Here is a 24,195-nt window from a genome sequence, read left to right as displayed (position 1 = left end):
TCATTTGCAATGGAAAGTGGATTACAGGCATGGAAATATAGTTTACAGTGCTGCGGTTGATGCAGCTAATCAAGACGAGCAGTGTTAAAATGATCACAGTGATCCTGTAACAAAAGAGGTCCTCAGCTCAGTGCAGCAAATAACACTAAGCTCGAACAGACACCGAAGAATAAAAGCATCTGTTTTGAAAAATGACCCACGTGCTACTGTGCGAAGTCTCGTTGATAAAACTACAGTACTATAATAATGTTGCTATTTTTCAAACAGAGGCGAGTCGAAGCGGAGCGGTGTAACCCCACCCTCACTGACGGCGCGCGCGCTCCCGCGACCAGGGGGCGCGCGTCGTTTCGGGGGTAAGTACCTTGGAGCACTGGCTTTGCTGCTGGAGGCGCTCATCCTGCCCCTGAAGTGGATGTTCACTGAGCCTGGGCGAAGGGGAGAAAGAAAACTTGACATCTAGCTTCGTTCCACTGGACTCTGTCAGCCTACAGCTGCTTACGCACAGTTACGCGCTGCCACAACACACCGTCCACGTTCCAGCATCTGGATCGCTTTATTCCGGTGTGTTTAGAAATATTAGGGGGACATCTATCCTTCTGTCGTTCGTGTTTGTGGATTTTCCATCTGTAAAGTCCGCCGAAAGTGATGAGCAGTGAGGAGTCTGGAAATATGATCCCCGCGTAAACTTTTCTTCAGCTCTCTTTGTTTCTATCCTGTCGACATCCTCCATCAAAAATGCAAATCCTCCTGTACACCGCGGTGTTCTTTTACCTCAAGGACTCTTCCAGCGCAGAGCCGAAAGCCAAGTGTCCGACCCGGTGCGATGTGAGTACCTGTCCGAGCCCCAGCTGCCCGAGCGGCTACGTGCCGGACCGCTGCAACTGCTGCCTGGTGTGCGCCCAGGGAGAGGGAGAGCCGTGCGGCCGCACAGACGACCTGCCGTGCGGGGACGGACTGGAGTGCAAGCACCCGGCGGGGAAGCGGCTCTCCAAGGGCGCCTGTCAGTGCAAGTACAGCCACGAAGTGTGCGGCAGCGACGGGAAGACGTACGGCAACGTGTGCCAGCTGAAGGCGACCAGCAGAAAGGCCCTACAGCAGGGACTGCCAGGCGTCACCCAGATCCAGAAGGGACCGTGCGAGACCAGCACAGGTACGATTTACGCAATGCTGCCATGATGTGGTAAGCAACACTTTATAGGGCCAGACCAAGCAGAGCCCTTTCCCAAACACCGTGGCACCATCTTTCATTTAGTTTCATGTTATTCAAAGGGGTGCTGAAAGGTCAAGTCACAGGACTGGGCAAGACATTAGAACTGGTTGAACACAGCATCTCCCCAAAACATATGGGTCTGAGCTGAACAGCTAAAATGAAAAAATAAACTGAGTAAAAACATTATTTTTCTTTGCAGAAATGTTTGGTTTTAGTATCTAGTAGTGGTTGACTATTAGATATTAGTAGATGTCTTGATTAGAAATCTGAAATTATTTTTAGAAGTAAGGCAGCATATGATATACATGTTCATCAATAAAATCTGAGAGGGGATTTAAAAAGAAAATTTAAAATAGTATTGTTCAACTTCAACCTGTCAGTTAGTGTTTGGTAAAAATATCTCTGGGGTTTGTTTCTGCCTTGGAAAAAACAAAACAACAGCTCTGGTTTGAGTTTGAAGGAATGAGACCCAGCATGTTATTCATTCCAAAGAATCAGTGGATGGCAGTTTGGTGTATGAACATCTTTTCTCTAGCTGTCTCCACCGCTGACTCTGGCAAGGCAACAACAGCACTGCACTCACTGATCAGTTTAGGGCATCACTGTATCAACATGACTGTACATTACAGCCCCCCAATGGAGGTCAAGACATGACCCAGTGTCTCTGAATACTGAACTTGAACACATCATTGCAGATAAAGCACTTCATATATTTACCCATCTGAATAGTCATTTCAGTTTCAACAACCCACTGGTTTGTATAACACAGAGCTGCAGCTGATTTACCAACAAAACTTGTCACAGATTTATCTGTGTCAGAGTGTGTGTTGGCTGGTAAGTAAGAGTACATGTCAGAACAGAAGTGTTATATATCTGTAAGGTCGTTACACAGTTAGTCCCAGAGAGCACTGACACGTTATTAAAGGAACTTAGATGTTTTTTGTTAAAACACCAACATGTGTTCGATTTTGACCCCATTTGGCCTCATTTCAAGTTTCTTGTATCCAGTTAAAATTAACAGAATCAGACTCTCTCTTACATGTCTTTGTTGATCAGATCGCAGATTTGATTTTATTTCTATTGTATTTATTCCTGTATATACATAAACAGGGTTGTCTCTCCACCCGTCCAGAGGGAGGCGGTGATGCACTTGAAGCTATTATTTGGATTATAAGAGTGACGGTTTAGCTAGTTTGAGCTAACAACAGTCCTTCAGCGTACACAAAGAAAATGAATGAACTGTGCTTATAAACTACAAGTGAGACATCTGTACAGCTCTAACTCACCCCGCTCCCTCACCCACACACGTCATTCAGTGGCTGAACTGATCAGGGATCAGATAAATGCTACACCAGCTCAGTGTGCCTTGCACTTCATGTATAAAAATGACAGGAGCTACAGCGAGCTTCAGCGTCATTTTAGTGAAGCATTATGGGCCATTATGGCAAAGACAGAGGAGACAGACCCTGGCTGGATAAAGAAAATCAGACAGTGAGTGGCTGTTTCCACAGCCGGCTTACTGACACAGTTTCTCTGTGGGCGGAGTGAAGATTACGTATGCGTCTGGAGGCACTTTGAGCAATCTGATTTCAATCCATCTTGAATGCCTCTTGGATGCATTTACACGTTGCTTTTTAGAGACTGGATGGCTATCTGATCTGCCTAAGACACATGAAGTGGCTGAGCGTAAATGGGGTCTTTAATTCTGAAACACTGATACTAGTGTCAGCCTCAAAACCCCAGAATCAGTCAGGTGCACAAAAACCGACCCGGTGCAAATGTGAGACTGGGTGACAAAAGAGTCTCATTACAAAGTCCATTTAGTGCTTTACTGAAAACTGGGTGGTAGAAAGTGTTTCCCACAATATCACGTTGACTCATCAGTAGAGTGCAGCACAGTAATGCGTCACAGCACCAATAAACACTGGTTATAGGGCAGGTGCAGGTTTAACAGTCTGTTAAAGTGGACCTGAGCCAGTCATTTGAAACAGAGCAGACAGTGAGAATTAATGACACCTCGAGTAAAAAGGCTGTTATTCTGTCCTGCAGTTCCCAGACCCAGAGTTCAGGCCTCAGTAAACATGAACGCTTCTGTCAGAGGGCGCAGCGGCTTCAGGAAGTGTTGTTCCTCTAAACTACATATGTCAAACTGATTCCATAAAGGGCCTAGTGGCTGCAGGTTTTACTTCCAACCAAGGAGGAGCACACCAGGCCAACCAATCAACATCAAGGAATCACTTAGTTATCATCTGAAGACTGAGATCAGCTGATTAATTGATTCCAGCCTGGTGTGCTCCTCCTTGGTTGGAATGAAACCTGCAGCCACACGGTCCTTTATGGAATCAGTCTGACATGCCTGCACGGTGTGAGGAGATTCAGTCTCAGCGCTGGTGGCGGTCAGACAGTCGGATTTGCTCTCATTCCATAAACTGTGAGTTCACAGCAGTGCTCTCAGGCTCATATGAGACCAGCACAGTGAGTCTGGTGCTGGTAGGAGATGAGTGAATGAGTTTTATAATAGTGTGTTACTTTTGGTTTATCAGTGGAGAATTCTAGAGGTCTCTAACTGGATGTCTAATTCGATTTTTACGCCACACAGCACCGTGGCTCAATGTTATTCAGCCGGTCCATCAAACCACTTTGGTTCAGAGTGACACGTCTTAACAATTACTCGATGGATTGAGGATGAATCCTAAAGACTCCCTCAATCTCAGGACTTTTCCTCTAGCGCCACCAGCAGGTCAAATTTTTTACTGCTACTCTGAAATGTCTCGACATCTACCACAAATTTTATATAGACATTCATGGCTCCCAGTCGATGCATCCTTTGATCGCACAGATAAACCTCTGACTTTTCATCTCGTGCCATCATCAGGTCAAAACCTCCGCCTGTCCAATGCTTTGGTTCCCGACTAAATTATTTCTATCAGCTATAAATGTGTTTTGTGTGTAGTACTAATCAGTAAGTGTTAGCATGCTAACAGAATAGAGTTTACTTGCTAAATATCTGCATGTTAGCACTGTCTGTGTGGGGAATACCCACTACATTTTTCCATTTACTTCACTGCGCCTGCTAATGGTCATAAGTCTTGTGTAACAGCTAAAGTAGCAGAGAAAGATTTGTTCACCTGGAGTCTTCACTTCCACTTTATTAGCCTTCATTCCCTTCAAAACCAAACCAAAACAGGTAGAAAAGTTACTGGCCATTAAATAATTATCCTTCATTCACTGCGTTCTGTCCGTCTCTCTCTCACACTCCCACTGTGCAGTCTGAACTTTCCTTTATGCTAAACTTGTAAAAGTAGAGCATGACCGCTGATTGGAGCAAACATTTCATGCAGACTGCAGCCAAACACATAACCACAATGTTCCAAACAAAGGTAGCCCACAGATCTTATTTCAGTACGCTGTGAACATCCACTTGCAGACTAGAGTTTTGTAAACTATGTTAAAGCTCTTTGTTCAACTGTGAGAATGTGCATAACCCTGGTGTCTGCTCCTTACAGCGATGCAGATGCTCAAAGTATAATGAAAGTAACATAAATGGTCTTCCACACATGATCTACCAATGCTTTCCATTGGGCCCTTCTCAATTTGTACCGCTGTGCACTCCATCTGATCATCAGTTGTCATACAGTCCTTTGGTCTACATTCAAGGAGCAGTCCACATACAGTGCCACACTTTGGTCTCATGTCGATCCAGAGAGTCAGATTGCGCCTTTACTCCATCAGTTCACTGTCTGCCAACAGGCTGCTTGCAGCTTTGACTCCACGTCTGGCTCCTTCACTGGAATCTCCATGTTAATTCCAGACTCCCATAGTTCATCTGCTGCAGCATCAGGGGTGTCAAATATCTTGCTTTTCCTATCCTTCCCGTATATTTTCACTTTGGCTTGGAAAAAACATTTTTCAGTCTTTCTGGCATGAAGATGTTTCCTTACTTCCTTGTGCATTGCACATTTTTTACACTTTAGTCATGAAACACTTGGGATTTTGGTGCCACATTCCCAATGGAAGCATACAAGTATTCCATGGACTGGTCATGGTCAGCTGTTAAGTGTGGGGCAGGTAGGCAGCGACTGGCTCATCTTATTGTGATATTTACTCTGAATATCCTGATTTACTCTCATCAACCACATGAAATCATCAGTGGTGCCTATATAAACCAAAGATTTTAACACCACTGTGTATACTTTAGAAAGTATGATTGAAATTAGTTTTAAACCATTGCTGTGCAACATGGCTTCAGTGCACTCATGGCCATCCAGGGACAAAATCTTGTCAAAGGCTGACGGAGTGTCCGAAACAGAAAGGGTTCATTCTGTGGGGGAGACTGACTGTGCTCAGCAAATTACATAGCAGTCTTTCCCATTTATTACATTTGCGGATGTAGCCAGATGCTGATGTTAAAGGAATGGTCAGGAGTCACCCTTCAAGGAGCAAGAATAACCACAGTAAATGTATGCCAAGCTGTGGCTGTTGAGATACTGCATGTTTCTCTAGAACACAGACAGACTTGTGCTGATGAATGAAACAGATTGCTGCTCTGCTGACTGCTACACTCATCACCACAATCCTCACTCATGAGTTTACAATCACCTGAAACACACACACACACACACACACACACACACACACACACACACACACACACACACAACCCAATGAGAGATACCAACTGAGGAAGCAGGAAATAACTGCAGCCCAGAGTTGCGGCAAACTCTATTTATGTTTCCCTTTGATCACAAACCATTTATTTTGTCTGGATTTAAAGGATATGTGGCTGGCATACATACACACACATGCACACACACACACACTTTATCACTGGAGCATTACATCCTTACGGGCGTGGTAAACTGAAAATGTATGGGTGACTGACCTGAAAGTCCCAACTCCCAAATTGGTTGTGGTAAATCATCCATCATGCCCATTTAGATTAGTAGAAGTGACTTTGAAGAAAATTGTAAAAATTGTTTCCAAAGTAAAAGTAGTCCAACCTTAAAGCCTTGTTTAATAAACAAATTATGATCATATAACGTATATTTCAGTTTCCCAGTGTAACTGATTTAAACTCCGTGCTCAAGAATGCTTTTACATGTGCTGTTTTAAACTCCCTCCATCTGGTCGTGAGTCTCTCTGGGGAAAAATCCTTATGCACAGAGAAGGTCACTTCTTTCAGCTTTCTAGCAGAAGCAACAGAAGCGTTTCCTCTCTTACTTATGGAAGTGTATATGACTTCAGTGTATATGAAAACATTCTGGCCTAACAGAAACTGAGTATATGTATGCATTATTATTGAAGTGAATTATCACCAGCTCTGCAGTTCTGCTCAGTGGAGCTTTTTAGTGTCTTTTAGTTCACCTTTCACCAGCTCGTTTTGCTTTTATGGCTTTTATGACTTCACTGTTTTGGTTCAGGTTCTGCGTTCTCATTGACCTATTTTCTAGCAGCAGAGGCTGTTTTGAGAGAAAAAGCTAAAAAAAACCCTCTCTGTCCACTGCACACAGCAGACAGACACTGTAAGAGACTCGCTGGTGCATTTAGCAGCTGAAGAGCCAGATGTTTTTGGTGGAGACCAAAACAGAGCTAAAAGGAAAGTGAGGCTGGCACAAACACAACTCCAGATGAAGGTTAATTACATCATGGGTTGTATTTTTGTAGCTCTGGTCATGGTTTGTTTTTTTACAGTTATGATACCATTGTACTCACCACGGTAATTGTTGAGATCTTTGTGCATGTGGACATCACTAAAAATATATCAGAAATGCACCAAACACAATGAACTAGACATTCATACAGGTTTCAAAGCTTTGCCCTTTGTTATGGCTGACAACATTCACATTAATGAAAAGTTTGTTTGGTCACAGTGGGGCAGAGAAGCACCAAAACAAGCTGACAGATACACAGATACTACCACCCATGGAATAAATGTAATTCCCTCACCCTTCTTTGATTTCTGATGAGACATTATTCTCAGATTACCAATTTAATCCAGCACACAATAATTAATTAGTTAGTTGTTTTCCTTTTGATAAATATTTTCTATGCTGTTTTAATGAATGAATGATTTAAAGGCTGTGAAATAAGAACTGTGAATTTGTAGAGGCTATAAATGTTGAGATTTAAACCCACACACTTCAGCCTTTGGTTGGATTCTGCCTGTCATTTGAGAATCTCTTTTCAGTCAAAAAGTAACAAACCACATTTTCCTCAAAGGCTGACTTGGCTCAGCGGCGTACAGTGCAGCTGCAGCGACGACGTGTAACTTATTATTACTGGTTGAACAGTGCAGGAGGTTACAACACGACCCTGGAAGACTACTGCTGCTTTCCATCAGTATTGCCAAGTTTTGCTGTCAGGTAGGTTTATTAAAGTTCAGGTAGTGAAACAGAGGACACTGATTTGCAATGCAGATGTAGTCACTGTACGTTTGACTGCATTCACTGCATATTTCAGAATGAGTTCAGAAAGCTCAAACTCCGCTTCATGGTGTATATACTGCTTAGTGGATACTGCCAGTGCATGTTGTAAACAAAGGTTATCACTACTGGACCAAAACTGTGTCTTTGGATTACATTTGGGTCACATCATTGATCAGCGCACTAGGCTGACTAGTTCCTACTAATCTTATACAGCTGTTACCAGTTGTGTGTTGGGATCTGATTGGAGCAGGTTTGATTATTAGCAGATATTAACTATAGTTCATGTTACCAGTAACTTTGTTGATATCAGTAAAACTTATTAATAGAATTAATAATAACAAGTGAGATCTGGGCCCAGTAACCAAACTGTGGATACAGTCTTACACTGGAAATGCAAATGTTTAAAAGACTGCACTTGTCAGGTGAACAGTGACGGCCTGAATCCCAGCACTGACCCTCACAACCAGCTGCTGCCACAACACATATGCACAAATAATTTAAGACAACGACTCTTTAAATGTACAATAGCATTTATTTGCTCCAGTGATACTGGTCAACAATCAATCCTCCTTCAATCAATACACATCTATTCCAAAAATACAGCTAAAACACAAGCAGCTACACAAACAAGTGTGAAGGCATGTTAAACGTCAATGTGCCCACAGGACACAATCAGTATAATGAGCTAAGCACACAGAAACAAGCAACAAGCACAATGATTGTGTTAGCTCAAACAGCAACAACAGGACTCGTGGTTCTGTTAATATCACAACAATGAAGCTTAGAGTCACACTGTTACTGACCTGCTCTGCCCAGACAATAGCCTCTTTCTTGATTATCGTGTGTTTCAGTCTGTCAGTGTGTCCTGCGTTTCTTCATACTCAGACGGTAACGGGGTCACTGTGTCACTTTACGACAGACTGGTCAACAAATATTCTAAATTCGAATTTCCATTCGAATTGTAAAAAAATAAAATAAATAATCATACATTCAATTCTGAATATTAAAATTTGAGCCAGTCACGACACGTTCAGTGGACGTACATTGACGGTGCGAACACCCGGATTAAATTGCTGCGCATTTTGTAGCTGCCGGCTGTTGCGCTCTGTTCAATACTGAAAAAATACTTGGACACAAAAAACATGGCAAAATAGGTTCCATAATCAGAAAATATGTGACTGAATTCCTCCCGTTTGTCTGGAACATTGAAGTCTTCCAGGACCCAGCTGGAAACACTTTCAGTTGATTGAAAATGAAATGTAGGCCAAATAATTCAACGACACTGAATAGAACATTATTTTATTTCTTTATTTTGTAATGTTTAGGTACGTAGCTCTTTCAAAAGACATTTATGTTGAAATAATATGCAAGTTGTACGTCTCTCATTGCTGTTTTTTCCTCTTTTGGACATAATGAGCAATGATATATATTTGAATGTTTCGAAGGAATATTCAAAAGTCCTAGTAAGCAGCAGAGTCGCCTTAATTGAAGAAACTCCGACATCCTTCTACAGGAAAGTGAGATAGCTGGCTACACAAACAGCTGATCTTTTCGAGGATCAAAACATGCTCGTGAACACAGTCTGTTACTCCTCCTGTGTGTTACAGTTGGGATGTTGGCAGCATTTCTTTGTTCTCTGTCCTGAGTTTTTACATGTGGGCCCTTGTTCAGGCTTTTGCTTTCACAATGCAGGCCTGTTAAAGTTCATCCACATGATGAGGTCCCAACATGTCTCTTTTTTTAATCCTAAGCATTTTAGCAGGCTGGATGGACCAAGACTTTGAAAAGATATGATAAAATAAGATAAGATAAGACTTTATTAATCCCTAGCTGGGGCAATTCTGGTATTACAGGCAGCAGGTAATACCAGTTGGAAAAAAAAAAAACAAAATAAAAAATAAAAGCTGACTATATATATGTACATTTTATACAAAGGACTATATTGCCACTAAGAAGTACAGCGTAAAATTTTCTGGCAAAAAAAAAAAACACAGTTTATACACAAATTGCACTTGCTAGAAATTGCACATGTGACTACAGCATTTATGCTATTGCACAGTAATAAATTTATATATGTCACAGCAGAATACCAGTATGATAGAAAGAGAACAATAAGAGTGGAAAAGTGCAATATTGCACAAGGTAATTTGTGTATGATAAATCACTCATCAGTGCAAAAAAAACAGTTTGAAGATGGACCCAGTGCTACATTAAGCAACACTGACAGCTGTTGGAATGAAGGACCTGCGGTAGCGTTCCTTCTTACAGGGTGGATACAGCAGTCTGTCGCTGAAGGAGTTGCTGAGGGCCCCCACTGTGTTAGCAGGGGGTGGGAGGGGTTGTCAATGATAGATGTCAGCTTGGCTAACATCCTCCTCTCACCTACATCCTCAGTGGTGTCCAGAGGGCAGTCCAGGACAGAACCAGCTCTCCTGACCAGTTTGTCAAGTCTCTTTCTGTCCCTCTCAGAGCTTCCACAGCTCCAGCAGACCACTGCGTAAAAGATTGTAGATGCAACCACAGAGTCATAGAAAGTTTTAAACAGTGTCTTACATACTCCGGAGGACCTCAGTCTTCTCAGGAGATGGAGATGACTTTGGCCCTTCCTGTACAGGGCGTTAGTGGGCGTTAGTGTTAGTGGACCAGTCCAGTTTAGTTTAGGTGTATACCCAGGTATTTGTACTCCTCCACAATCTCAATGTCCAAATCCTAGATGCACACTGGTGTAGTCTGTGGTGCTTTCCTGTGAGAGTCAATCACCATCTCCTTTGTCTTGCTGGCATTGATGTGTAAGTGGTTTAGTCTACACCAGTCGACAAAGTTACTGATGACTTCCCTGTATTCCAAATCGTTCCTCTGTGATACACATCCAACGATGGCTGTCGGAGAACTTCTGGAGGTGGCAGCTGGTTGTGTTGTGTATGAAGTCCGATGTGTAGAGGGTGAAGAGGAAAGGAGGGAGCACAGTATCCTGCAAGCCCCGGTGCTGCAAATTGCCACATCCAACACACAGTCGCGAAGCCTCACATACTGCGGTCTCTTGGTGAGGTAGTCGATGGTCCATGCAGCCAGGTCACAGTCTACTCCAGCTCCTTCCAGCTTCCCCCTCAGCAGTGCAGTGTCAACAAAACTGAGATATGAATCTTTGTTCCTGGTCATATTGTTAGAACAATTCTTTTCAATTCATGACACTGAGAAAGTCATCCATGGCTTTTTAACTTCCTGTTTAGATTACTCTCAGTAGTATGTAGTCTTTTACTAGTTTGCATTAAGAAGTTCAGCTTCATAGCTGACGTAGTCTTTATGCTAAATCAAAAGTGCTGACTGATCATCAAAGTGCTGACTGATTATTAAAATACATCATTCTTCTTGCCAGTATAGGTCCTTCACATGTTACCAGCCCACGATACAAGTTCAACTTCATAGCCGATGTGGTGGAGAAAATCGCTCCTGCCGTTGTCCACATCGAACTCTTCCTCAGGTACCAAGTGTGTGTGTGTGTGTGTGTGTGTGTGTGTTAGCATGTGTGTGTGTGTGTGTGTTTGTAGAGGTTTTGTTATCATGCCATTTTGGGCTTGTTCTTATTAAAGCACTGTCACATGTTGAGACAAGGCCATGTCCACACGAATGCAGAATATTTTGTTTTTGATGTGCCATCTGCAGTAAAATGCTTAAGTCATGTTCAGTCATCTGATGCTTCTTGGATAGACCATAATTATCAACATTAGTGCAATATTTAGTCACGATTACTCAAAATATTACCTTGAAATTAGAGTTGTTCAAGCCTCAAACTTGCAATAGTGGAACTATTTCAATCATGGCTGCTCTTTGTAATTCAGTCCAGCTAAATTTGCTGATGTTTTTATTCACTGCAGGCATCCTCTGTTTGGTCGGACTGTCCCTCTGTCTAGTGGATCAGGGTTTGTGATGTCAGAGAATGGCCTGATTGTTACCAATGCCCATGTAGTCTCCAGCACCACGCCAGTGTCCGGTCAACAGCACCTCAAGGTACAGAAATACTGTTTCCCTACAGTGATCATTTACGTTTTACTTTAAATATTCACAGCTTACTCATCTAAATCATATGCTAAGTGGTTCGTTGAAAGTTGTTTTGCCAATAGCACGTTTGATGGAAAAATGAGACTGTGAGGGTAAATAATACAAAATAATGCTATTGTTACAGCCCATTGTATTTCATGTCTGTGTGTTAAGCACAGAGCTGGATTGGGACATGGTTAAACTATTTTAGGATGAAGACTGGAAGCAGGGGGAAACTACTGGCCGGTCCATAGATCACTAATTAACATTTGTTTCATGTTTGTGAATGCCTACTCTAACAGAAAGGTAGAAACAAGTTTTGGCTTTAGGATGATTTATATGATGGAACAGTCAGTTTATCTGTGCAGCCAGCATCTCTGTGCACCAGAAGCATGAAGGGACCAAACCTGGCAACCTCACTGGGACGACTTCAGAAAGGGGAGCACAGTTGCTGCACCTGACTGTTGCACAGCACTCAACTCACTGTAAAACCAAAACTTGCAATTTTTACATTTGTGTTTGTGTACAGATTAAATAACTGACACACAACATGTTAATCATTGAGCTTTGGAGGTGTTGGCAGGTGTATCTTTAAACTTTGGACACAGATAGGCTAGCTGTTTCCCCTTGCTTTCAGTCTTTATGCTAAGCTCGGCTAACCACGTCCTGAGTCTAGTTCTGTACTGAACACACAAACATAATTTTTGATTTTCTTCTTCTAAAACTCAGAAAGAACTCAATTAAGTGTATTTCCCAAACTGTTGAACGATTCCTGCGGACCAGGTGCAGTCATTGTTATCCAGCACTAACACGATGCATATGATGCAGCTAGACTAGCATGTTGATTTAGGACCTGTCTGTGAGATAACTTTAACCTCAACCAATTTTAATGAGACCCTAGTATCAGATTCTTCACAAGTATGTAAGTTTGCTATTTTTATTGTTGTCCTGGGTGGGGTGTTTTAGAGTCAACAGCTGTTTTCAGTCACCAAGAATAAGAATTTGATGTTAAATCCTAAATACTCGCCAATGTTTGGCACTTTGAATGAACAAATGAAGTTTGTCATGGACGGCTGTGGCTCAGGAGGTACAGTGTCAACCAGTCAGAAGGTCTGTGGTTCGATCCCCGGCTCCTTAAATCCTCATGTCCACTGGAGGAGCAGTTTGGGCAAGATACAGAACCTCAGACTCCTCCCAGTGCTGTGTTGTGTGTGGGTGTGGCATGTGTCATAAAGCATTGCCACCAAATTCTGGCTGTTTGGAAATTCAGTATACTGGCAGTAACCTTTAAAACTGACAAACTTAGTTCTTCCCAAGAAAATGAAGAAATTCTCGATAAACTGTAGCTGATTTAAAGCTAACTTCAAAGAAATGGATTAAACCTAAACCTATGATATTAATAAGCTTTAATCTGAAATGTTAACTTTGTCATTCTTTTGTTCTTTCCTGAAGGTCCAGCTGCATAATGGTGATGTATATGAAGCCAACATCAAAGACATTGACAAAAAGTCCGACATCGCAACGATTAAAATCAATCCTCAGGTGAGTCCACAGCCCTAATGCAATTTCTCAACAAGCAAGAAATATATTGTATGTTTTTTTCTCACAAGCATATTTGTCGTCCACATTCATGCCAGCAGAATCTTTCAGTAAAACCCTCCATACTTTATGGCGAATTAAAGTAGGGATATGCATTTGAGTGAATTTTCCTTTAAACATAGTTTCTCCACAAATGTATTGTATGTCGCTTTAAAGGGGAATGATCTGTTTACATTGTGTGTGAATTCACTGTGAGTGAAATACCACAATTCCTAAATGGCATGTTTTATGGCTGCATTGTCATACAGTCAAGACGTCTTGTGCATTACATTTTATATAGTGTGCATATCAGCCAAATATATTTGGACACTTCGGGATCTCCTGTGGAAGCTCTGCAGTTTTGACAGCGTTGGTTCAGATACAATACTTCATGATGTGACATAATGACCCAGTGGGGTTGAAAAAGTTTGTCAGCCTTTCGCATTACAACACAGTGGTGTTAATAGGGTGGGGTAATGGACCACAGAATCCAAACCTCCCCTGGGGTGACACCAAATACTTGTAGCCCAGGACCATAAAACCTCCACAGCTCATGCCACCTCAGGGATTACAGGGGGATTTTCTTGGTGTGATGCTCTGTAAAGTTCCAGCTGAATTTGTAGTAGTTTGTTGGTTTGATGTGCTGATCCTGGCTACAGTTGACAATCCAGCCATGTTTTACACATTGTAATTATTATTATATTACATTTTTTAATTATTGAAAAAGACATCTTCATTTAGCCTCTTAACATCAGATGGGCAACATCATGGGCAAAGAAGCCCAGCCTGATATGGGCCTGGGTCCTGTACAGCACGCAAGGTGTAACCATTCATTCCCGACATACAACTCACAATAATGAAGTCTGTGAAAGCCAGAGGCAAACCCTGTTTAAGACAAGGTGACAGTTCAACTCCAGTTCTTGACCGGTGTCTTGGTCAACGGCACTGATGGCCTTGTGCCTCATTTTAGACGTATTTCCCCAAAGTTCAGCTGGAGAGCCTAATTTGGTATCTTTGGAAACTTGGGGATTTTCACTAGAAATTGAATACATTGCTGTGAGTTTGAGCAATACTTGGGTGGATGGGTGGGTGATTCACTGAACAAATATCAACATCTGCTTTCAAAAACCAGTATCAGTTGAATCTCAGGTCCCAGCGTGACCGAAGGTTGACACCTCGTCATCAGAACTGGGAGAGCTGGATCAGGACCAAGACAGGGAGGAGTGAGAGAGAGAAATACAATCCAAAACACTCCGACAGAGCAGTTTGAGCTCGTCCCCCTCTCCCTCTGTCACACCATCTGTCTGTTGAGCATGTGTTTATACTCAGCACCATTCTTTCCACCCTTTCCCCTCACCTCCTAAACCCTTCTTTCCATCATGTCCCTCCCTTTTCTTTGTGGACACTTACTCATGTGCCTCTTTACACCTTACTTTTCGGTATATTTTGTATAGTATGGAACTGTAAAGTGATATTTTATGGTATGGCTACAGTACAATTTATTTACTTTTTATGTTTTACAGCTTTGTTTACAACCATCACCAGGCTGCAATTTGTGGTTTTCTATACTTTATTTCACATTTGTTTTTATCATGTTCCAGACATGTTGGCATTGCTGGTTGATCAGATACCCTCTATTTGCTATGCTTACAAACTGGGTTCATGGGACTGATGTTGTTGCTATAACTGAAGTCATCAACATTGCCGTTTCTTGCAGAGTTCAGTTTTACACATTGAGATGTGTTTCTGGGAACCACAGCAGAGTGTAAATATAGCTTCTGAGGATCATCATTTGCAGAGCTGTGAAAGAAGTTGGATTTGGAAGAATCCAGCACAGATTAAGTTCAACTTTTTACAAGCAGAATCATACTTTTGTACTCACTCTATATGTGACCTGTAAGTTAGCATGCAGATTTTACTATTCACCAGTATCATTGGAGAGGAGTACTCCTCTGGCAACAGTCCAACAGAAACCAACTATCAAAAGAACATGGAAGTGTTAGCTCCAATCTGTTATGACCGTCTTTGCAGTGAAGCCTCTGGTTTTGACCTATAGGTGCACACCTCAGGTTTATTTACTGTGGAGTGCACCTGGCTAGTTTTGAAGTTTAAATTCCAACTGAAATTAAAATGAATTTCCTTTGAGAAAAACATAAATATCCAAAAAGCAAAAAATGTATTTTTTTTTGATTGTGGGGGCGACTGTGGCTCAGAAGGTGGTCATCTACTTATCAGATGATCCCTCAGCAGTCTACATGTCGAAGTATCCTTGAGTAAGATACTGAACCCCAAGTTGCTCCTGATGCTGTGCATCAGTGGGTGAATGTGTTAATACTCATAATGAGCATGTGTGAATGGGTGAATGCAGGCTCCTGTTGTAAAGCGCTTTGGAAGACTAGAAAAGCACTATATAAACACGGTCTGTTTACCATTTACCATCTGTATGACAAACCATATGGGGAAATTTCACGAACATGACTACTGGACACTCTACATTGGCTGTAGGTGTGAATGTGAGTGTGTGCTTGAAAGTGGTTCCCCAAATATCTTACCCTTTGTCTGTTCCTTGCCTCTTCCCAGACAAAGCTGTCTGTGTTGTTTCTGGGCCACAGCGCAGACTTGAGGCCCGGGGAGTTCGTGGTTGCAATCGGCAGTCCGTTCGCCCTCCAGAACACCGTCACCACTGGCATTGTCAGCACCGCCCAGAGAGACGGCAAGGAGCTGGGCCTCAGGGACTCTGACATGGACTACATCCAGACGGACGCTATTATCAATGTGAGTATATAGCAAGGCAGACAACATGTCAGATATCAGTCAAAATTGTTGTGAAGCAGTACAGTAGATGTTTTTTCTACGCAGTGAGAGTCAGTCTGGAGCATGGCTCTATTTCTATTTGTTAGATTGTAAACATGCCACATTGTAATGTGTTCGTGCACTACAGTACTGTCTTCTTGTGTTTTTCTTCACAGTATGGAAATTCAGGAGGACCTCTTGTCAATTTGGTAAGCTTTGTGAAGCTTTCATGACTGCTGTTAAGCTAAACAAAGATAAATTGCACAACTACTGCACTTGAAATCTTATTCTTGATAACCTAAGAAACCCCTTCTCCTGTTGTACTCCCTGTAATTGAGAAATGTGAACAGTCATTCTTGACGTTGTTATATCTCTGTTTTTGAGGATGGGGAGGTGATTGGCATCAACACCCTGAAGGTTGCAGCAGGAATCTCATTTGCCATTCCCTCCGACAGGATCACTCGCTTCCTCAATGATTCGCTCGACAGGCACAGCAAAGGTGAGTGACGTCACTGGGCGAGGATTAAACATCTGGGACTCGTGCTGAGTTTACAGAAACTAACTGGGGTCTCTTTCAGATGTGAGGTCAATAAAGAAACGATTCATTGGAATCAGGATGCTGACCATCACACCGGCGTAAGTCTGATTTGATCATTATTGTGTTTATGGTAAATATGGTGAACAGAGAAAATAGATAAGAACAGAGTGAAGGCATGTTAAGTTGTTAATTTAGTAGGAATTCATTTAAAGTATAGTTCAAAAGTTCAACTGCTGCTTCAGATTTGCTCTGTGTAAATTCAAATCACTGCTGTAGAAACTGGTTGCTCTCCTTGCACCTTATGTTTTAGGGTATTGTATAATCTTGATATCCTGATTTAGCTCGTCTCATGTATTTTATTTATTTATTTGACATTTTGCAACCTGTCTTGAGCAAAAGATTTGCAAATGCTTGTATGGTTTGATAATGGACTTTCTTTGAAAAAACGTGTGTTTCTTTGTTCCAGGCTAATTGAAGAGCTAAAACAGCAGAACCCAGACTTCCCTGATGTTGCAGATGGGATTTATGTCCATGAGGTTGTTCCACACTCACCTGCACATAAGTAGGTTTAATTTATTCATTCATTCCTCAAACGAAAGCATACAGTTTGTTTCTCATTTCCAAAGTAACATCAATGGTTCATCAATAACAGCCTCGCTTCATCCCTCTCTTTGTCTCCAGAGGTGGTATCAAAGATGGTGACATTATTGTGAAACTGAATGGCAGACCTCTGATGACCACGGCTGACCTGCAGGGGGCGCTGCAGGAGGAGACAGCCCTGCTGCTGGAAGTCAGGAGGGACAACGATGACCTTCTCTTTAACATTGAGCCTGATATTATCATGCAGTAGACACTTGAACACAGCATGCAGAGTTTGACCAGCCCATTTTTGTGAAAGAACATGTCAGATGACGGAAGCTTTGCACCAGCGCAGTGGAATTTTTGTCAAGCGCACACATCTTCTGATACTGCGGCAACTGGCTGTTAACTGTACAAAGTAAAAGGAGCTCATGGACAACATGGTACAGAGCAGTTTCAGTGTCAAGGATTTACAGCTGTGCCTTCCACCTGCTCAGACCAGGTCAACGTGGGAACAGACATACACATGAACACCCTACACAGTCGCATAAGCCCAACTCCTTTAAAATATGTTCAATTTGACTTTGATTACACATTTTTCAACCCGTACACATACTTAATGGCGGTTAGGCAGCATCTTATGGTGCACATTACAAAAATGACAAGATAAAAGCAAAGTTGATGAATGTAAAGTTGAATTGAAACACTTGCTTTTATTATTTTTTTTTTAAACAAAGTGATGATGGTATGCTGATAATCAATAAATTTGCTCTTAAGCATTTTTATTTCCAAAAATAAAAATTCTCCCGCCTGGGCGTCCACAAAACTCCTCCAGTGTCCTTGCAAGGGTCAAGAGCTGGTTCACTGTTTCATGGCCAAAACAGCATCTGCATTGGTTCCACTAAGAAGTGATTTCTTAGCCTGTGGTGAGCACACCAAGGCCCCGGCCATCACCCGCCACACAATTCACCTGACCCTCACCTTAGATGCACCTAAGGTTTGGCTGGTCCCTGGCTACATTCAAACCTAGGACGCTGCCTTTCATGATCGGCATCTCAACCCCTCACGTGACCCTTATGTTCTGCGGTGCAAGTGAGCCCTAACTTTCTCTCCCAGGTCTCACTAATCCAAATGATTTAGCTGCTTCCCAAGCTGCTACTCAGTAGGGGTTTCTGGTGAAGAGGTCGCTGAGCCTGACCAAGCAAAGCTCTTGATTTACAAGTCGATCTCATTTAAGCCCTCATCTTTGGTCATGAGCTTTGGGTGATGACTGAAAGAAACATATTGTGGATATAAACACCCACACCATGAGTTTCTTTTGCGGAGCCAGGGTTACTACAAGAAGCTCTGAGCAGAACTGCTCCTTTTGTCGTTTGAAAGGAGTGGTTCAGCAGACCAAAACACATGAAAGGGGGGTTAAGTAAAGTCTCTGTTACTTAAATCATTGAAATTAACAAAGACAAATAAAACAAAAATTTGGTGCAAAAACAGACAATTTTTCAATTCAGTCATCTTCATCAACTCTGCTTTTATCACTCACCATTTGAGGTCCCTCATAGAGTCTAGATGATTCCTAACAGTATTAGTCTTAACAAGACTGCTCATTAGCTGTATGAAGGCCTTCCGGTTGGTTTGATTAAATCCCTGACGTACCAGTGTGTGTGTGTGTGTGTGTGTGCGCGCGCCATAGACACTTTTTTTAAACATAAGCCATTAAACTACTGTATTCTTCAAATCTACTTCTAGTAAAATGGAATTGGAACGAACAGTCTGTTTTAAATGCTGCCTTACACTGATTCAGTACTTCAAAAATAGTTTAACAGTGCGTGACAATGGAATGGAAAAATGTCAAAGTACTGTGTGTGTGTGCGTGTGAGTGTGTGTGTGTTGAGGAAGGGCTAAAAGCAACATGCATTAATACACTGAAAATGGTGACATCTAGTTTTGTAATTATTGTTATTGTATTTATAGGACTGAATTAAATCTGACTCAGTGAACCGTGTCTCAGCTGCTTTACATTAGTTTGTTGTTTTGATCAAAGTTGAACGTTTTACTGTACTGTTCCAAACCATCCCGTCTGATGTGTGTGTGTGATGTGACAGAAAAGATTTGACCTCAAATGAAAACGGTCTAAAAAGGAGTATAGTATTCAGAGACAGGTAATTCAGTCACTGTGGAAATGTCTCTGTTAGATAAATGCTTTTTTTAAAGCAAGATGAAACACATATGCATAAAACAGAATACAAAATAAAAACAAAGTCTACTTACTGTTGCCGTTGCTCTGTCGCTGGTTAAAGCAGAAACTGTGGACCAAAAACCATGACATTTTCAAAACAGTCAACAGGTGTACGGGTCTGTTACGTGTAGCTGGGCCATGGTGGAGCTACTGGGCCTGTGTGGTGCTGAGTTATGGGAGCTTTTATAGAAAACTCATTGCCATAAAGTCACATCTGGGGGCTCAGTCACTGGGGTATCTGGGTGGTGTGTGGCCTCTTCGTTGACCCTCACATTCTTCCTGTATACTTGTTGTTCTTGAACCCAACATAAAATCAACCTGGTTTTGTGTGTGTTTGCTCATTTCAGTTTAGTTTTTATCGTTTAAAAGTCTTTAGGTTTGTTTTTTATTAGTTTCAGTATATTTTATATTATCATAATATGGGGGTATTTGCCAGGGGCCAGAATTGAGAACTGTAACATAGGTATTATTTAACAGTCATGCAAATGTCCCAGTCTCAGTAATATAATAAAAGTAGTATGCACCAGTACCTCCTCATGTGTGTTGTGTTGACAGATTGGACAAAACTAACAAAGACTAAAAATAAGATATTTCCGCCACAGTTTTTTAGGTGGCATGACTGTCAGTGTCAGTATCACTGCACTGCATGTTGAGCAGAGATAGAGGAGAAAATCATCTGAAAATGTTATATTGTTTCCACTGAAGAATTAGAAAACATGGGTACGAAAGCAGAATGAACAGTTGTGACCAGTGTCCGCTTATTGAAATGGTGTTTCAGACCACCCCGCATGACAGTGACACATGTTGGGCTCTTGACAAAATATATTGTGAAGGATCCCTCTCCCGGGACGGTCAAATGTGCGATAGATCAGTTTCCCCAGTGTCCTCTCATTGATCAGGGGCGTCTGACTGGAATAATAACAATAAACCTGCAAAAGCACAGTAGGGTTTTGCCCTTTTCACCCATGGACCCTAAGGGTATAATAGTTCTTATGGTGGTTGGCTTCCCCTCTAAAGGCCTCTGCAAACATTTCAAATACCGTACTAGTTTGTACAATGGTCAAAGGTTGTCATTTGTCCTATTGATAAAAGGCAAATCTTGTAATCTTCTTGTCTTATAAGAGCATGTTAGAGGACAGATGCCAAGTAGAAAGACGAGACAAGAGTGAGAGTGAGCTTTTTGACGGTCTAAAATGGAATTTCCGAAAGGCAAAATGACCATTTTTACCTTGATGCAAAAGCCAAAGTTCAACGTGTTTCTTGACTACAGGTAGATAGTAGGCAGGGTTGAAATACTGCTTGATGTCATCACTGTAGGTCACTTGTGTACTTGGTCACTTGTTGCCTAGCAGCTGAAGATGTACCATGTCGCCATAGCAGGAGAGGCGATAAATTCCCACCTTCATATCCTCCATTCTCAGGTTTCATGCCCAACCTGTAAGCTGTGGGCCTGGCTCATCACTAAATTGTGAGCAATCAGTGAGCCTGATTATTTAATCCTGATTAAAGTCAATCCTGCACTCCTGAGCATACACACCAAGTTTTGCTCAAATCCAGTGCAGGGGGACAAATGGGGGAACTTTCAGTGCTCACTGATTGAAATGCTGCAGGCTGTAATGATGAAACAAGTGTATACTTGGTCTCCTTCTTTAAACACAGCTCAGCAAGATGAAGTGACTCTGCTCACCTTTGTGAAGATTGAAACCTGCTTTTCACTGACCTCAGCTTTAATTTTGGCTGATTGAGCTGCTTCATTCTGTTGAACCCAGAATCAACACTTGCAGCTATATTTTTGTTTGTGTTTGACATCTCTTGTGTCGTGCTGTATTTGCAAATGACTGATTTGTTGACGTCTTCTGAACATAGTGGACAATATATAATACTTAACTTGTGTTGGGAAAGGGCTCATTAGAACTGTCACATTATGCATAAGCACTTGATCCATCTTGTTATACAAATATTAATTGGTACACAAGTAGCATTCATTGCTTGGTGTAATAACCAGTAAAAAAGCATTTCCCCTTATATTAGACCATTCCTTTAACCAGCATTAATGTAAAAGCATCAATAAAAATTGAGTAGGTGAATTCTTAATGGGCTGATTGTATAACATGACATTAATTTGACGGCAATTTCCAAATTTGATGTTTTTTGTGTCAAAATGTATTCTTAAGGTTCACAACAAACTTCCAATGTGCTGAAAGTTTAAGATCATATCTATGTCTAACCAGATGTTCAATATTGTCATGTATCTTCTGATATTGTAAGTTGTCCAGATGGGTTTTGATTAAGCTGGAATGGAGAAGCAGAGAAGTAGATTTTTTACAGTCTCACCACTGCTGCTCTCTTATTTATAACTGTGCTATTAGTATGAATAGACTCATGCTTGTATCACATCAACCAAGGCAAATGTTTATACATAAGCTGCCAACAAAGCAGTACTCCACATCAGCCTTTGGGAGCAACTTTTTCCACAAAGCTTTTACAAACTTAGAACTTTGTTTTCTTACATCTGTAGTGTCTTGATGGTGTGGATATCCAAATTCTAGGTTATACGCAAAGGCTCAGAGGCCGTTTTTTGTGGGAAACATGTTGGAGGTGTTCAGCACAGTGATGTACCTGACTGTGTGGAAACAAGGCTGAACTCTCCTCATGGTCAGTCGGGGATTGCCGCCACGACAGGCACCAGAGACCTTACGGCCACAGCTCCGAACAGCTGCGTCAACAATGGAAGTGGAGAACATGGTCCATTCGGACTCAATGTCTCCAGCCTCCCTCGGGATCTGCTCAAAGCTCTCCGAGAGGTGAGAGCTGGAAAACGACTCTGACAGAGGGTTCCGCCAGACGTTCCCAACAGACCCTCACTACCCGTTTGGGCCTGCCAAGTCTGTCCAACTTTCTGCTCCGCCAGTGGATCCAACTCACCACCAGGTGGTGATCAGTTGACAGCTCAGCCCCTCTCTTCACCTGAGTGTCCAAGACATACGGCCAAAGGTCAGATGACATGAAGACGAAGTCGATCATTGACCTCCGGCCTAGGGTGTCCTGGTGCCACGTGCACTGATGGACACCCTTATGCTTGAACATGGTGTTCTTTATGGACAAACTGTGACTAAGGTCAGAAGTCCAATAACACAACACCGCTCGGGTTCAGATCAGGAAGGCCGTTCCTCCCAATCACACCCTTCCAGGTAACACTGTTGCTGCCCACGTTGAACTCCCCCAGTAGAACGATGGAGTCGTTCCAGCCTCTCTCGAGGAGTTGGGTTCCAGACCAACTATCTCTAGCCGACACTGCTCGATCTCCCACACACAGCTCAGGCTCCTTCTCCCCAGCGAGGTGCATTCCATGTCCCTATTGCCAGATTCGAAGTCCAGGGATTGGGCCCCCGGCTACGACTGCCACCCAAATCCCATCACATGGTTCCCTTGTGATCACAAGGTTCCCAGGTGATGGGCCTACTGGAGGGAAGGCCCACTTTTAGGCAATGCCAGGCACTTACTTGCAAGCCCCAACCCCAAGGCTCCAGGGCCTCAGTAACACCAGTCCAGGGGATGTTATTATTTCTGTCATCAGGTTCTGGAACCACTGTTGAAAACTTGAGTTTTCCAAAGCAAGACAAGGCACTTGTGAGTTGTGTTTTCGTGGGTTGGCACTATACGGATTCATATATGTCTGTTCAGGGTCTGAGTGTTACTTTTGTTATGTCGTGTTTTATGTTGAATGTTCACCTCATGTGTCATCTTTTGCTCTACTTCCTATGGTTTCCCACCTTTGTGATTAATTGATTGATTTTTTTTTCACCTGTGCCTCCTTAGTCTTCCCTCCCACTGCAGTCTGTTTCCCCTCAGTCTTTGCCAGACCTTCTTCATGTCAAGTGTTCCTCCTCTGTGTATGTTTCCTTGTGATTTTGGACACTTGTTTTGTTTTGCACTAAGGATTGCTTGATTTCTCCTTTTTTGGGTCTATTTGCCTTTTTAAAGTTTTTACTTCAGCTTTGACCCTCTAACCTCACCATCCTGTCAATCTGGATTTTGTTTGTCACTGATCTAATAAACTGAATTTTGGGTTCAATCCCTTGTTCGCCCGTAACACATTACAATTTCAGATCCCTTGCAAGGGGTTAAGACACTTATGACTAAGCCAAAACAAGTGGAATGGCTTTGCTGAGTCACAATGATCTCAGCTATGGCAGAGGTCACTGAGGAATATTGAAAAGCTCCAGGGGGAAGGATTCTGGGTATTATTGGGTTGTGTTGGTTGACCTGCCTTTTCAGAGTCATGTGGTGTTTAGGTACAGTGCTTATCAGCTGGCAGTGTGGTGGTTTTCTTTCTTTTTTTTAAATCACACTGTAGGTGAAATTAACCAACCCTCACCTGTGGTCAAAATGAGTTCATGTGTCAAGTGCCTCAATTCTACTATCACTGTGTCTGGCTAGCTCTTGGGGACAGGGCGAGAAGCTCAGGCAACCGGAATGAGATCAGAGTAGAGCTTCTTCACAGTGATAGGACACAAATTCAGGTGGTGAGGCATCTGATCAGGATGCATCCTGGACACATCCCTATAGAGGCACTCTGCTCTACTTGGAGTAGACCTAAACAAAGAAAACATTGGAGCTGGTGTTTTCCCATAAGGCCAGGTCTTTAGATCCCCCAGACAGAGCTGGAAGATGTGGTTCGGGAAAGGGAAGGACCAAAAGACTGTATTGTGAATGCAAAACTTGAGTTTCCTTTCCAGAAGCAGCTCAGTAGAGCTGCTGCTCCTTCATGCTGGCAGCATTATTTGGAAGAGTATGA

General features: G+C 42.3%; 1 protein-coding gene across 4 annotated transcripts; it reads left to right on the top strand.

Annotated features, from left to right (window-relative positions):
* Positions 1 to 449: 449 nt before the first annotated feature.
* Positions 450 to 19,414, top strand: htra3b (HtrA serine peptidase 3b). 4 transcript variants are annotated; one of them, XM_041964919.1, is made up of 10 exons: positions 450 to 1,135; positions 11,017 to 11,116; positions 11,511 to 11,643; positions 13,126 to 13,215; positions 15,832 to 16,026; positions 16,221 to 16,253; positions 16,429 to 16,543; positions 16,623 to 16,680; positions 17,049 to 17,144; positions 17,264 to 19,414. In XM_041964919.1, exons 1-10 carry the CDS (start codon positions 736 to 738, stop codon positions 17,430 to 17,432), a joined length of 1,389 nt encoding a protein of 462 aa, XP_041820853.1. In that variant the 5' UTR covers positions 450 to 735; the 3' UTR covers positions 17,433 to 19,414. The 4 variants fall into 4 exon arrangements, with proteins under 4 accessions (XP_041820853.1, XP_041820852.1, XP_041820854.1 ...); XM_041964918.1 differs by having other exon boundaries at positions 450 to 1,144; XM_041964920.1 differs by having other exon boundaries at positions 450 to 1,144; positions 16,429 to 16,547; positions 16,630 to 16,680.
* The last annotated feature ends 4,781 nt before the right edge of the window (positions 19,415 to 24,195 follow it).

This window comes from Chelmon rostratus, chromosome 23 (genome assembly GCF_017976325.1).
Source record: "Chelmon rostratus isolate fCheRos1 chromosome 23, fCheRos1.pri, whole genome shotgun sequence".
Lineage (NCBI taxonomy): Eukaryota > Metazoa > Chordata > Actinopteri > Chaetodontiformes > Chaetodontidae > Chelmon > Chelmon rostratus.
The sequence above is the reverse complement of the archived record's forward strand: the minus strand, read 5'-3'. Positions and strand labels throughout refer to the sequence as shown.

What these genes read in the sequence shown, in the direction of transcription:
- htra3b (XM_041964917.1), top strand. Translation starts at nt 736, where the DNA reads ATGCAAATCCTCCTGTACACCGCGGTGTTCTTTTACCTCAAGGACTCT. An exon ending in CCGGTCAACAGCACCTCAAG is followed by an intron (nt 11,644 to 13,125) that starts GTACAGAAATAC and finishes TCTTTCCTGAAG; the next exon opens with GTCCAGCTGCATAATGGTGA. An exon ending in AGACGGACGCTATTATCAAT is followed by an intron (nt 16,027 to 16,220) that starts GTGAGTATATAG and finishes TTTTCTTCACAG; the next exon opens with TATGGAAATTCAGGAGGACC.